The 13,581-nt window shown below is 36.7% G+C and overlaps 1 protein-coding gene across 9 annotated transcripts in view; it reads right to left on the bottom strand.

Moving 5' to 3' along the window:
* Nucleotides 1-562: 562 nt before the first annotated feature.
* Nucleotides 563-13,581, bottom strand: part of LOC123530508 (pre-mRNA-splicing factor ATP-dependent RNA helicase DHX16-like) — a 213,701-nt gene continuing 200,682 nt past the window's right edge. For all 9 annotated transcript variants that reach the window (XM_053521852.1, XM_053521853.1, XM_053521854.1 and 6 more), the window contains 2 exons: nt 11,814-11,990; nt 563-8,564 (listed from right to left, as the gene is read on the bottom strand). In XM_053521852.1, the coding sequence (XP_053377827.1) occupies nt 8,430-8,564; nt 11,814-11,990 (312 nt within the window). In that variant the 3' untranslated portion in view covers nt 563-8,429. The remainder of the gene's footprint in view (nt 8,565-11,813; nt 11,991-13,581) is intronic.

The following is a 13,581-nucleotide window of genomic DNA, read 5'->3' as shown; positions in this document are numbered from 1 at the left end:
AAAATCAGATATTTAGAAAAACGGGGGTTTTACTTTTCAACAGGAAAGAAATAACCCTAAAGCAAACGCCACTGACCATTCCTTCAAGGCAGAGCTTAATGTGACTGTTGTGCTTCCTTTTTCTTTTGTTTTATTTTGTCTGTTTATTATGTGTATACATCCGTTATGTCAACTTGTCCTTGACGTTTGAAAACCATGTGTATCTCTTAATTCTAACATTATAAAGTTGCTCAATTAATCAGATATTTTTACAGTAACAGGAGACAGGTCTAAATGACATTAGTATTGACGGTTTACCATCGAAGCTCAGACAGTGCGAGCAGTATACATACAGTGCTTTAAACTTACCAACTGTCAACACACTTGTTCGCCTTCTTCCGACCGCTTGATACGATCTCTTATTTTTGTGTCACTTTACCTCTTCAAACAAATTCCAAATATTGGTCGTACCTTTTGAAAGAAGTAGATACGTGTACTCTCGTAAAGATTATAAACTGTCAATAATAAGTTACATGTGGATCGCAGGAAAAAAGCTTCAACTAACGCAACTAAAAAGAACAACTGTTGTTTTCAGTGCACGTTTTATTATTTTTATTGTTATTACATTCATATCACCTTTTTGGCTCAAAATATAACAATAATAGCTGAGAAGATATCTCAACAAAATTCATAAGTATGATTAGTATTCTGAAAAAGTTCAATATTTTCGAAGTTTTCTTCGAAACAACAGCTAAATTGCGCCGTATTCCATTTTAAAACGCTTTGACAGAGTTAAAGACTTGCATTTACTGTTACAAGTAAAATTACTGTTCTTGAAATTGTGCTTCTGTTTACCAAATGTTTAAGTAAAAGTATGTACATGTCATGTTTGTAATAACGAGAACTAAAACAAATCGTTTAAAAACCTTTAATACATTCTTTTGGTAGTGTTGTTATATGCCCCGGTTATGGATATCTAAAACATGTTTACCGTTTCCAAGAACAACAGAATTGGAATTAAAATTGTATCCGAGTCTTAAAGTCATCACCAAAATAATATATTTAGTTTTCGTGTCATGTTTTTTTTTTATGAAGAATGGCGACCTTCGGTCTCGGTCACAATTCCACGGGCTTCTGCTGACGTTAATAAAAACGTGTTTATCACTACAATTTCTCAGTGTGTATCAGACTGTCTAGTATTGGTAGCAACCGCCTCAGTAGCCTAGTGGCAGAGCTCCCGCTTTGGATGCGGGAAGAACATATTGGATAATATAATACGCTGCTGATCTTAAATCGGTTTACCTAAATGGTTTTTAATGGTGAACCATTCTCATCTAGAATAAACCACTTTGCTATTTTTGAAATCTTGATGGGTCCTCTTGAAATATATTTATTTTCACTTATATGTTTATTTTATTTAAAGGATTATTTTAATCAGTAAAATTCTGATACTAAAGAATGGATTTTAAAAGTTTCTTACAGCATGTTACTATCAAAAGCACATTTTAAAAGATATGTAGCTGTCAAGTTTATTCCTACAATAAAGAAACTGCTTTGTATTATATGTGGCAAAAATGCTACCATATAAAACTTTTCAAAGGTGTTAATAAAACCGAGACTTGTTGTCCCATTGGAAAGCCATTTAACAGTTTATATAGGAATTGGCACATACATTTTTGTACTGAGCAGTCTAAACTCCTGCATTTAGACAAAATTATGAGAAAGCTGTCCCAAAATTGAAAGAAACTCACAGAAGTGTCAGCAAAAATGATTTCTATTCAGTGATCTCCATTTACCGTACTGCAGACACTGCAGCATCAAACAAAAAAGACAAGGCAGTCTGAAAGACAGCTAAATCCCCCACCACTGGTATGGATAGTGAAAGGGTAAACATTTGACCTTGAGCTGTGACCTTGACCTTGAACTGAGATGGCTGACCCATGAATTACCTTTGACCTTGAGTTGATATGCAGTCACTGCAGCACCAAACAAAAAAGACAAGGCAGTCTGAAAGACAGCTAAATCCCCCGCCACTGGTATGGATAGTGAAAGGGTAAACCTTTGACCTTGAGCTGTGACCTTGACCTTGAACTGAGATGGCTGACTCATAAATTCTGCACATCATCTAGATGAGGTGATCATTTGACCAAAGTTTCATGAAAATCCTAAAAGAGGTTTAGAAGATACAGAGCTCAAACCTTTGACCTTGAGTTGATATGGCTGACTCATGAGTTCTTGATGAGGTGATCAGTTGACCAAAGTTTAATGAAAATCCTTCAAGGGGTTTAGGAGATACAGAATGAACACAAAATGGAAGGCTCAAACCTTTGGCTCTAAGCTGTGACCTTGACCTTGAGCCGGCATGGCTGACTCATCAATTCTGCACATCGTCTTGATGAGGTGTTCATTTGACCCAAGTTTGATGAAAATCCTTCAAGGGGTTTAGGAGATACAGAGCGGACACAAAATGGAAGGCTCAAACCCTTGACCGCGAGTTGTGACCTTGACCTTGAGTCGACATGACTGACTCATAAGTTTTGCACATCGTCTTGATGAGGTGATCATTAGTGTAAGTTTCATAATTATTCTTCAAGAGGGTTAAGAGATACAGAGCGGACACGAAATGGTAGCCTCAAACCTTTGACATCGAGTTGTGTCCTCAACCTTGAGTAGACATGGCTGACTCATGTGTTCTGCACATCCTCTTGATGAGGTGATCATTTGATTCAAGTTTCATGATTATCCTTCAAGGGGTTTAGGAGATACAGAGCAGACACAAAATGGAAGGCTCAAACCTTTGACCTTGAGTTGTGACCTTGACCTTGAACCGACATGGCTGACTCATAGGTTCAGCACATCGTCTTGATGAGGTGATCATTTGACCCAAGTCTTATGAAAATCCTTCAAGGGGTTTAGGAGATACAGAGCGGACACAAATGTTACGGAAGGACGGATGGAGACCATTTCTATAACCCCCCACCACTTGTGGCAGGGGATTACAAAAAGAAAAGAGGTTTTATTTTCTTAACAAAGATTGATAAATGGAAAAACTATTGAAGGTAGATGCATATATGGAAGGCTGGTGCACCATTCTAATTGCCAGACATCTAATGTTAATAGCTAAATACCATATTCTTGCTCTCATAATTCGAAAATTTCAAATATCTAATGTTTATTGCCGAAAGATAATTCTAACTGTCCACTGATTTTATACAAGAGGGCCATGATGGCCCTATATCGCTCACCTGTTATCATTGCACTTGAGGACAAGAAGGTCCTCAGAAAAAATATCTAAATCCAAAGGACAGGAACAACAAAGGGAAGAAATTTAACAAAAAAGAAAAAAAATTCTTACAAGGTACAGATATGTCAAAATACACCTAAAAATTGGAGGTACCATCCATGTTGTACCACAGAAAAGTGGTCTCGGTTTTTCCCTATGGCCAATAACAAAAAAGTTACTAAAAATAAGATATTTATAGTAACGTAAAAGGGAAGCAATAAAAAAAAAATTGTAAGTGAACAAAAGAAGGATCTGCTAAATAAATCTGTTGACATAATGAAATTTCAGATCAGTATCTTCATTAGTTACGGAGATATACCCATTTTAATTTGAAATAAAGGGAGGTAATTCGACATAAAATCAGTCCATAGTTATCTACCCTGATTGGCTCAGTCCAACTAATGACAATAATGAAATTTCAAATAAGTCCTATAAGTACTTACTGATATAAATCCATTTTGATTACAATCAGGGGAGGTAATCAGATATAAAATAACTCTGGAACCTACAAATGGATCTGATATGTCATGGAATCCAAGATTTATTGTTGCTGAAGACATTTTGGAAGTTTATATCAAATAAAACCATAAATGAAGTCTCTATATGGCTGCAAAAGCCAAAATAGCCAATTTTGGACCTTTAAGGGGCCATAACTCTGGAACCCATGACGGGATCTGGCCGGTTCAAGAAAGGAACTCAGAACTTATGGTGACACAAGTTTTGTGCAAGTTTGATTAAATTCAAATCATAAATGAAGCTGCTATTGTGCAGACAAGGTCAAAATAGCTAATTTTGGCCCTTTCAGGGGCCATAACTCTGGAACCTATAAAGGAATCCGGCCAGTTCAAGAAAGGAACCAAGATCTTATGGTGATACAAGTTTTGTGCAAGTTTGGTTAAAATAAAATCATAAATGAAGCTGCTATTGTGCAGACAAGGTCAAAATAGCTAATTCTGGCCCTTTCAGGGCCATAACTCTGGAACCCATAATGGAATCTGACCAGTTCAAGAAAGGAACCAAGATCTTATGGTGATACAAGTTGTGTGTCAGTTTGGTAAAAATCAAATCATAAATAAAGCTGCTATTGTGCAGACAAGGTCAAAATAGCTAATTTTGGCCCTTTCAGGGGCCATAACTCTGGACCCTATAATGGGATCTGGCCAGTTCAAGAAAGGAACCGAGATCTTATGGTGATACAAGTTGTGTGCAAGTTTGGTTAAAATAAAATCATAAATGAAACCACTATCGTGCAGACAAGAAATTGTTGACGGACGGACGCACGAGACGCACGGACGGACTGACGACGGACGAAGGGTGATCACAAAAGCTCACCTTGTCACTATGTGACAGGTGAGCTAAAAACAAGAGCTGTCGGATGACAGCGCGCTCGACTATTCGAAGAATTGATTGAAGAATGAGGTCAAAATATTTCCACAGATTTTCAGACAAAAGAAAAAAATGGATTAAGCAAAAAATGTTCCCTGATTTGTGGATTTCGATTAGTCTTGCACTAAATGGCAATGTGTGCCCATGATGGCAAATATGTTATTAAGTTATATGTTAGGCAAAATATGGACTTGTATGAAAAATTTAACTAATTTCCAAGTCCAAAAAGGGTCATAATTCAGTCAAAATAGTTGACAGAATTATGTACACTTGCCTACAGATGGAAATCGTGTTGATATACTAGTGTTAAAAGTTTCAAAGCCACAGTTCAAATAGTTTTTGACAAAAATTTCAAAGTCAAAAAAGGGCCATAATTCAGCCAGAATAGTTGTCAGAGTTATGTACTCTTGCCTACAGTTGGAAATCATAATGATAAACAAGTGTTTAAAGTTTAAAAGCCATATGTCAAATAGTCTTGAGAAAACATGCACATATATGAAAACAGAACCAATTTCCAAGTTCAAAAAGGGCCATAATTCAGCCAAAAAAGATGACAGAGTTATGTACTCTTGCCTATTGATAGAGACTATAATACTGAACAAGATATGAAAGTTTCAAAGCCATTTATCAAACACTTTACACAAAATATAAACTGGTACGAAAAACTTAATCAAGATTTCTAAGTCAGAAGGGGCCATAATTCAGCCAAAATGCTTGATGGAGTTATGTACTCTTGTCTACAACTTGACATGGTGATGGTAAACAAGTGTTGAAAGTTTCAAAGCTTTATCTCAAAAGACTTTGTCAAAATGTAGACTGGTACGAAAAACTTAACCAAGATTTTTAAGTCAAAAAGGGGCAATAATTCAACCAAAATGCTTGATGGAGTTACGTACTCTTGCCTACAACTGGACACGGTGATGGTAAACAAGTGTTGAAAGTTTCAAAGCTTTATCTCAAAAGACTTTGTCAAAATATGAACTGGTACGAAAAACTTAACCAAGATTTCTAAGTCAAAAGGGGCCCTAACTCAGTCAAAATGCTTGACAGAGTTATGTACTCTTGCCTATAACTGGACATGGTGATGGTAAACAAGTGTTGAAAGTTTCAAAGCTTTATCTCAAAAGACTTTGTCAAAATGTGGACTGGTACGAAAAACTTAACCAGGGTGTGACGCCGACGCCAACGCCGACACCGACGCCGTGGTGAGTAGGATAGCTCTACTTATTCTTCGAATAGTCGAGCTAATAAAGATCTGTATCATATCAGTCAATATTTGACATTCAGCATTTTGCATTAATTATTTGTCATTTAGCAGTTAGCACGACACACCGTTCTTCCTTAGTATTGTTTTGCCGTTGCATTTGACAATTCTGTTTTTGGTAAATATAACACTGAGTCATTAAAATATGTCTGCTTGTTGAAGAACAATACATTTTTATGACAATATAGCTTAGATACTGATCAGGAAGAAAAGAATTTCGATGACCATGATAACTTTGTTTGAAAGAATATACATTTGTGCCCTTTTGTAAAAACTAGGCATTCACTGGTAAAACCCTAAAAACATTGAATGTCAAGATGTTGCCTCGCAGATTAAAGCTGACTGGTAATAAGTATCAAAATATTTTTTATACAATTGTTATTTACCTCGATATGATTGTCGAGCATTTGTTGGTTTGTCTTGGGAATAAGTTTGTAGACAAAAGAAGACAAATTATACTTCTTTTGAAAGCTTTTCCACTGACCAAATCAGTATGTATTCTTACTGAATGAATACAGACTTAACAAGAGGGCCATGATGTCCCTATATTGCTCACCTGTTATCATTGCACTTGAGGACAAGAAGGTCCTCAGAAAAAATATCTAAGTCCAAAGGACAGGAACAACAAAGGGAAGAAATTTAACCAAAAAGAAAAAAATAATTCTTACAAGGTATAGATATGTCAAAATACACCTGAAAATTGGAGGTACCATCCATGTTGTACCACCGAAAAGTGGTCTCAGGTTTTTCCCTACGGCCAATAATAAAGTTACTAAAAATAAGCTATTTATAGTAATGTTAAAGGGAAGTAATTGAAAAAAATATAGTAAGTGAACAAAAGAAGGATCTGCCAAATAAATCTGTTGACATAAATGAAATTTCAGATCACTATCTTCATTAGTTACGGATATATACCCATTTTAATTTGAAATAAAGGGAGGTAATTTGACATAAAATCAGTCCATAGTTATCTACCCTGATTGTCATCTACCCTGATTGTCTCAGTGCAACTAATAACAATAATGAAATTTCAAATAAGTCCTATAAGTACTTACTGATATAAGTCCATTTTGATTACAATTAGGGGAGATATACAATCAGATATATAATAACTCTGGAACCTACAATTGGATCTGATTTGTCATGGAATCCAAGATTTATTGTTGTTTAAGATATTTTATAAGTTTGTATCAAATAAAACCATAAATGAAGTCTCTATTTGGCAAGCCAAAATAGCCAATTTTGGACCTTTAAGGGGCCATAACTCTGGAACCCATGAAGGAATCTGGCCAGTTCAAGAAAGGAACTAAGATCTTGTGGTGATACAAGTTTTGTGCAAGTTTGGTTAAAAACAAATCATAAATGAAGCTGCTATTGTGCAGACAAGGTCAAAATAGCTAATTTTGGCCCTTTCAGGTGCCATAACTCTGGAACCCATTATGGGATCTGTCCAATTCAAGAAAAGAACCGAGGTCTTATGGTGACACAAGTTTTGTGCAAGTTTGATTAAATTCAAATCATAAATGAAGCTGCTATTGTGCAGACAAGGTCAAAATAGCTAATTCTGGCCCTTTCTGGGGCCATCACTCTGGAACCCATAAAGGAATCTCGCCAGTTCAAGAAAGGAACCAAGATCTTATGGTGATACAAGTTGTGTGCAAGTTTGGTTAAAATCAAATCATAAATGAAGCTGCTATTGTGCAGACAAGGTCGAAATAGCTAATTTTGGCCCTTTCAGGGGCCATAACTCTGAAACCCATACTGGAATCTGGCCAGTTCAAGGAAGGAACCAAGATCTTATGGTGATACAAGTTGTATGCCAGTTTGGTAAAAATCAAATCATAAATAAAGCTGCTATTGTGCAGACAACATCAAAATAGCTAATTTTGGCCCTTTCAGGGGCCATAACTCTAGAACCCATTATTGGATCTGGCCAGTTCAAGAAAGGAACTGTGATCTTATGGTGATACAAGTTGTGTGCAAGTTTGGTTAAAATAAAATCATAAATGAAACCACTATCGTGCAGACAAGAAATTGTTGAAGCACGGACTGATGACGGACAACATGTGATCACAAAAGCTCACCTTGTCACTATGTGACAGGTGAGCTAAAAAGTAACAAATTCTGCACCATCATACTGTGTTAAAAGCAAGTTTGTTGAAGATCAGATGAAAAGTGTTGGACTTAGAATGCAGACAAGGCTAAAGTCGCAATTTTTGAAGTAATTCAAGGGCCATAATTCAAGAGTGCCTGGGGTGATTTTACTAGTTATCGACATTTGCCTAGATATTATACCCACAAACACTGTCATTAAGTTTGGTGAAGATCAGATGAAAACTGTTTAATTTAGAGGACAGGCAAGGTTAAATTTGCAGACTTTCAAGTAATTCAAGGGCCATAACTCAAGAGCACCTGAGGGGATTTTACTGGTTATCAAACTTGGCTGAGATATTATGCCCATAAACATTGTCACAAGGTTTGGTAAAGATCAGAATACATGGCAATATCAGCAACAACTTATGTCCTTGTCACTTCTTCCTGTATCTTTCCTGTATTTTTGGGCATTTTCTTTCCAGATCCATCTTCCAGTTCCTTGGCCTTGTAGTAATGGGGAGCAACTTCTAGTAACCAGCTGTTGTCTATCTCGATCACCTGATATAAATATTGAAATTATAAAAGTAATAAAAATACCATATGTTCCCTAATTAACACCCTCCCCTTATAAACATACACCCAATATAAAACAGATTCAAGCTATAAGGCAATATCAGCACTATGATGTGCTATCATTATTAAAATTCATTCATTAAAAGAGCTCGTCGAACACGAAATGCCCCCCTTGATGCATTTAGTAATTGCACAAGGAACAGAAATTATATGCTCACTGTAAACAAAAGTACTACCATTCTGGTTTAATCTGACCTTGACCTTTAACCTATTAACCTAACAAGAGATTACAGATTGATCTTGGCGCCATCCAATGAGCCATTTTTGAATGTTCCAAATTACAAGACTAGCTCAAGGTCAAAATCAAGGTCAAATTTCATTTAGGTACAAAACAATGTGTATGTGGTCCAAATTTGAAAGCGGTGGCTTGAGAAATGTGAAAGCAGGTAACTAGATCAATTTCAAGGTAAAGTTCATTTCGAACAGAACTATGCATGTGCTTCAAATTTGGAGGCTGTAGCTTGAGAAATGTGAAAGCAGGTAATAGATAAAAATCAATGTAAAATTTCAATTCAGAACACAAAAATATGCATGCAGTCCAAATTTGAAGCCTGTACCTTAAAAAATGTGAAAGTAGGTCACTAGGTCAATCTTAAGATCAAAGTTCATTTCAGTACACAAAACTATGCATGTGGTTCAAATTTGAAGGCTGTAGCTTGAGAAATGTGAAAGTAGGTCACTAGGTCAAAATCAAGGTCAAATTTTATTTCGGAACACAAAACTATGCAAGTGGTTCAAATTTGAAGCCTGTACCTTCAGAAATGTGAAAGTAGGTCACTAGGTCAATCTCAAGATCAAAGTTCATTTCAGTACACAAAAGTACGCTTGTGGTTCAGATTTGAAGGCTGTAGCTTGAGAAATGTGAAACTAGGTCACTAGGTCAAAATCAAAGTCAAATTTTATTTTGGAACAAAAAACTATGCATGTGGTCCAAATTTGAAACCTGTACTTCAAAAATGTGAAAGTAGGTCACTAGGTCAATAACAAGGTCAAAGTTTTTTTCAGTACACAAACCTATGCATGTGGTCCAAATTTGAAGGCTGTAGGTATAAAAATGTGAAAGTAGGTCACTAGGTCAAGATAAGGTCAACTCATGTCAAGGTTCATCTTGTCACTCAAAACTATACATGTGGTCCAAATTTGAATGATGTAAGTTATGGACATGAAGATTCTAAGTTTTTCCCTATATAAGTCTATATGAACCATTTGACCTCAGAGGCAGGGCCATATTTGACCAGAGAGGGATAACTTGAACAAACTTGGTAGAGAATCACTAAATGATGCTACATTACAAAATACCAAAGCCAAAGACTTTGCGGTTTGGACAAGAAGATTTTCAAAGTTTTTCCCTACCGAAGTATATGTAAACCATGTGACCCCCAGGGCGGAGCCATATTTGACCCTAGGGGAATAATTTGAATAATCTTAGTAGAAGATCACTAGATGATGTCATATACAAAATATCAAAGTCCTAGGCCCTGTGGTTTTGGACAAGAGGTTTTTCAAAGTTTTTTTCCTATATAAGTCTATATAAACCATGTGACCCTAGGGGTGGGGCCATATTTGACCCCAGGGAAATAATCTGAACAATCCTGGTAGAGGACCACTAGATTTTGCTACATACCAAATATCAAAGCCCTAGGCCCTATGGTTTTGGACAAGAAGATCAGAAACCATTTAACTGTTCCTGGCCAATGTGACCTTGACCTTTGACCTAATTACCTCAAAATCAATAGGGGTCATCTGCTGGTCATGGCCAACCTAACTATCAATTTTCCTGAAACTAGGCCCAAGAGTTCTTGAGTTATTGCCTGGAAACCATTTTACTGTTCCTGGTTACTGTGACCTTGACCTTTGACATACTGACCTCAAAATCAATAGGGGTCACCTGCTGGTCATGACCAACCTCCCTATCAGCTTTCGTGACCCAAGGCCTAAGCGTTCTTGAGTTATCATCCGGAAACCGTTTTACTGTTCAGGGTCACTGTGACCTTGACCTTTAACATACTGACCTCAAAATCAATAGGGGTCATCTGCTGGTCATTACCAACATCCCTATCAACTTTCATGATCCTAGGCCCAAGTGTTCTTGAGTTATCATCCGGAAACCATTTTACTGTTCAGGGTCACTGTGACCTTGACCTTTAACATACTGACCTCAAAATCAACAGGGGTCATCTGCTGGTCATTATCAACCTCCCTATCAACTTTCATGATCCTAGGCCCAAGTGTTCTTTAGTTATCATCCGGAAACCATTTTACTATTCAGGGTTACTGTGACCTTGACCTTTGACATACAGACCTCAAAATCAATAGGGGTCATCAAATGGTGATGATCAACCTCCCTATCAACTTTCATGATCCTAGGCCCAAGCGTTCTTGAGTTATCATCTGGAAACGGATAGGTCTACATTCCAACCAACCGACCGACCTACCGACCGACATCTGCAAAACAATATACCCCTCCTTTTTCAAAGGGGGGCATAATAAGTTGGATTTATAGTTTACATAATATTGTTAAAAAGGGATGTTTTTTTAATATTTTTGGATCATAATAAATGCAAGATGTAATGCACTCAGGGGCATTAGTAAACAGATGTAAGGTAGGTCAGATTTAAACAGGTTCTCGTTTGTTATACCATACAAGATTCAATTATGTAGTTAGTTTCAAACACAAGTCAATGACTAGATTTCACAGGTAATGCTGTATGATGACTTTCAAACTTGGTTAATAGAAGAGAAAGACAGTAGGTTCTTCTGTGGGCAATATATTAGGCCTGGCATGCACCTTGGTAGTACCCATAAACCACTATCTGCCATAATAACCCTTATCATGCTGGACACAATTGATTCTGCTTTTGCTGCCAGTGTAGATCATGATCAGCCTGCACATCCATGCAGTCTGATCATGATCTATATCGTTCGCCATTCAGTCAGTATCTTTTAGATATGTACCTCTTTTAACAGTTAATAGTAATGTCCAAATTGAAAGATGCACAAGTTCATTATAGAAATTTAGCAGGGTTAAGGTTAAAGGCTCCCGTATTATAGTAGTCTTTACCATTTGGTCACACGAGCTCACTAGATGTTGAACTGTCATTTCTCTCAATCAGTACCTAAACCTGTTGAGAACTGCAGCTGCAAAGGAAATTATATTTATCATTTAATTATTACCTGTCTCATGAATTCCTTTGTTGTAAAAACTAGTTCATGATAGATGAGCCATTTAGGTCTGTCTTCAAATAGAGAGCTGTTTGGATGGACCATAACTGTTTGGTTATGTTTGACAGTTCTGTAGTTACCTCCCTTGTCTAGTTTTGCTGTGTGATAGAAGAAACCTGCTGTAATGGCCTGAAGATGAAGACAAAAAAAAAATCGAGATTAAGTTGCTCATATCAAGAGCAATATGACAGCCTATAACAAATTATAAAATGACAAAAAAACAAGAGGGCCATGAAGGCCCTGTATCACTCACCTGACCTATTGACCTAAAGATCATCAAGATCAACATTCTAACCAAGTTTCATGAAGATACAGTCATAAATGTGACCTCTACAATATTAACAAGCTTTTCCTTTTATTTGACCTGGTGACCTAGTTTTTGACCCCAGATGACCCAATATCGAACTCGTCCAAGATTTTATTGAGGGTAACATTCTGACCAAGTTTCATTAAGATTGGGCCAAAACTGTGACTTCTAGAGTGTTAACAGTCAAATTGTTGACGATGGATGGACGGACGACGGACAAAGGGCCATAATTCTTGCAAAAAGCAGGATGGAGTTATGTTTCTTGATGTGCAGAGTCAGCTTATGATGGTAAACAACTGTTGCAAGTTTCAAAGCAATAGCTTTGATAGTTTAGGAGAAAAGTTTACCTAAACATAAAACTTAACCAATAAATCTAATATTTTCTAAGTCCAAAAGGGGCCATAATTCTTGCAAAAAGCAGGACAGAGTTACGTTTCTTGCTGTACATAGTCAGCTTATGATGGTGAACAAGTGTTGCAAGTTTTAAAGCAATAGCTTTGACAGTTTATGAGAAAAGCTGACCTAAACATAAAACTTAACCAAGAAATCTGATTTTCTAAGTCCAAAAGGGGTAATAATTCTTGAAACAAGAGGACCATGATGGTCCTGAATCGCTCACCTGTCCCCACATGACCCAGTTTTGAACTGAGTATGACGTCGTTTTTTTCTATTATTTGACATAGTGACCTAGTATTTGAGCTCATGTGACCCAGTTTTGAACTTGACCTAGATATCGAGATAAAAATTCTGACCAAGTTCCATGAAGATCCACTGCAAAATATGGCCTCTAGAGAGGTCACAAGGTTTTTCTATTATCTGACCTAATGACCTAGCTTTTGAAGGCACTTGACCCAGTTTCAAACTTGACCTAGATACCATCAAGGTGAACATTCTCACCAATTTTCATGAAGATCTCATGAAAAGTACGGCCTCTAGAGAGGTAACAAGGTTTTTCTATTAACTGACCTAAGGACCTAGTTTTTAAAGGCATGTGACCCAGTTTCGAACCTGACCTAGACATCATCAAGGTGAACATTCTGACCAATTTTCATGAAGATCTCATGAGAAGTATGGCCTCCAGAGAGGTCACAAGGTTTTTCTATTTTTAGACCTAATGACCTAGTTTTTGACCACACGTCATCCACTTTCGAACATGACCAAGATATCATCAAGTGAACATTCTGACTAATTTTCATGAAGATCCATTGAAAAACAAGTGAATGAAGTATTGCCATGCAATACAAAGTCCCCTACTGGAAGGCACCTAATTTTCTCTACTGCAGTATAACATAATGAACTGATATCTGTCAATGATGTATAAACAATATTGTACTACATATACAATATGTTATAACAACACACTTGGATTAAAATGTGCATATATAAAAACCCACAGTTGTTTTCATATTGAAT

The sequence above is a fragment of the Mercenaria mercenaria genome, chromosome 13 (assembly GCF_021730395.1).
Source record: "Mercenaria mercenaria strain notata chromosome 13, MADL_Memer_1, whole genome shotgun sequence".
Lineage (NCBI taxonomy): Eukaryota > Metazoa > Mollusca > Bivalvia > Venerida > Veneridae > Mercenaria > Mercenaria mercenaria.
Note: the sequence above shows the minus strand (reverse complement) of the source record. Positions and strands in the feature narration are given on the sequence as shown.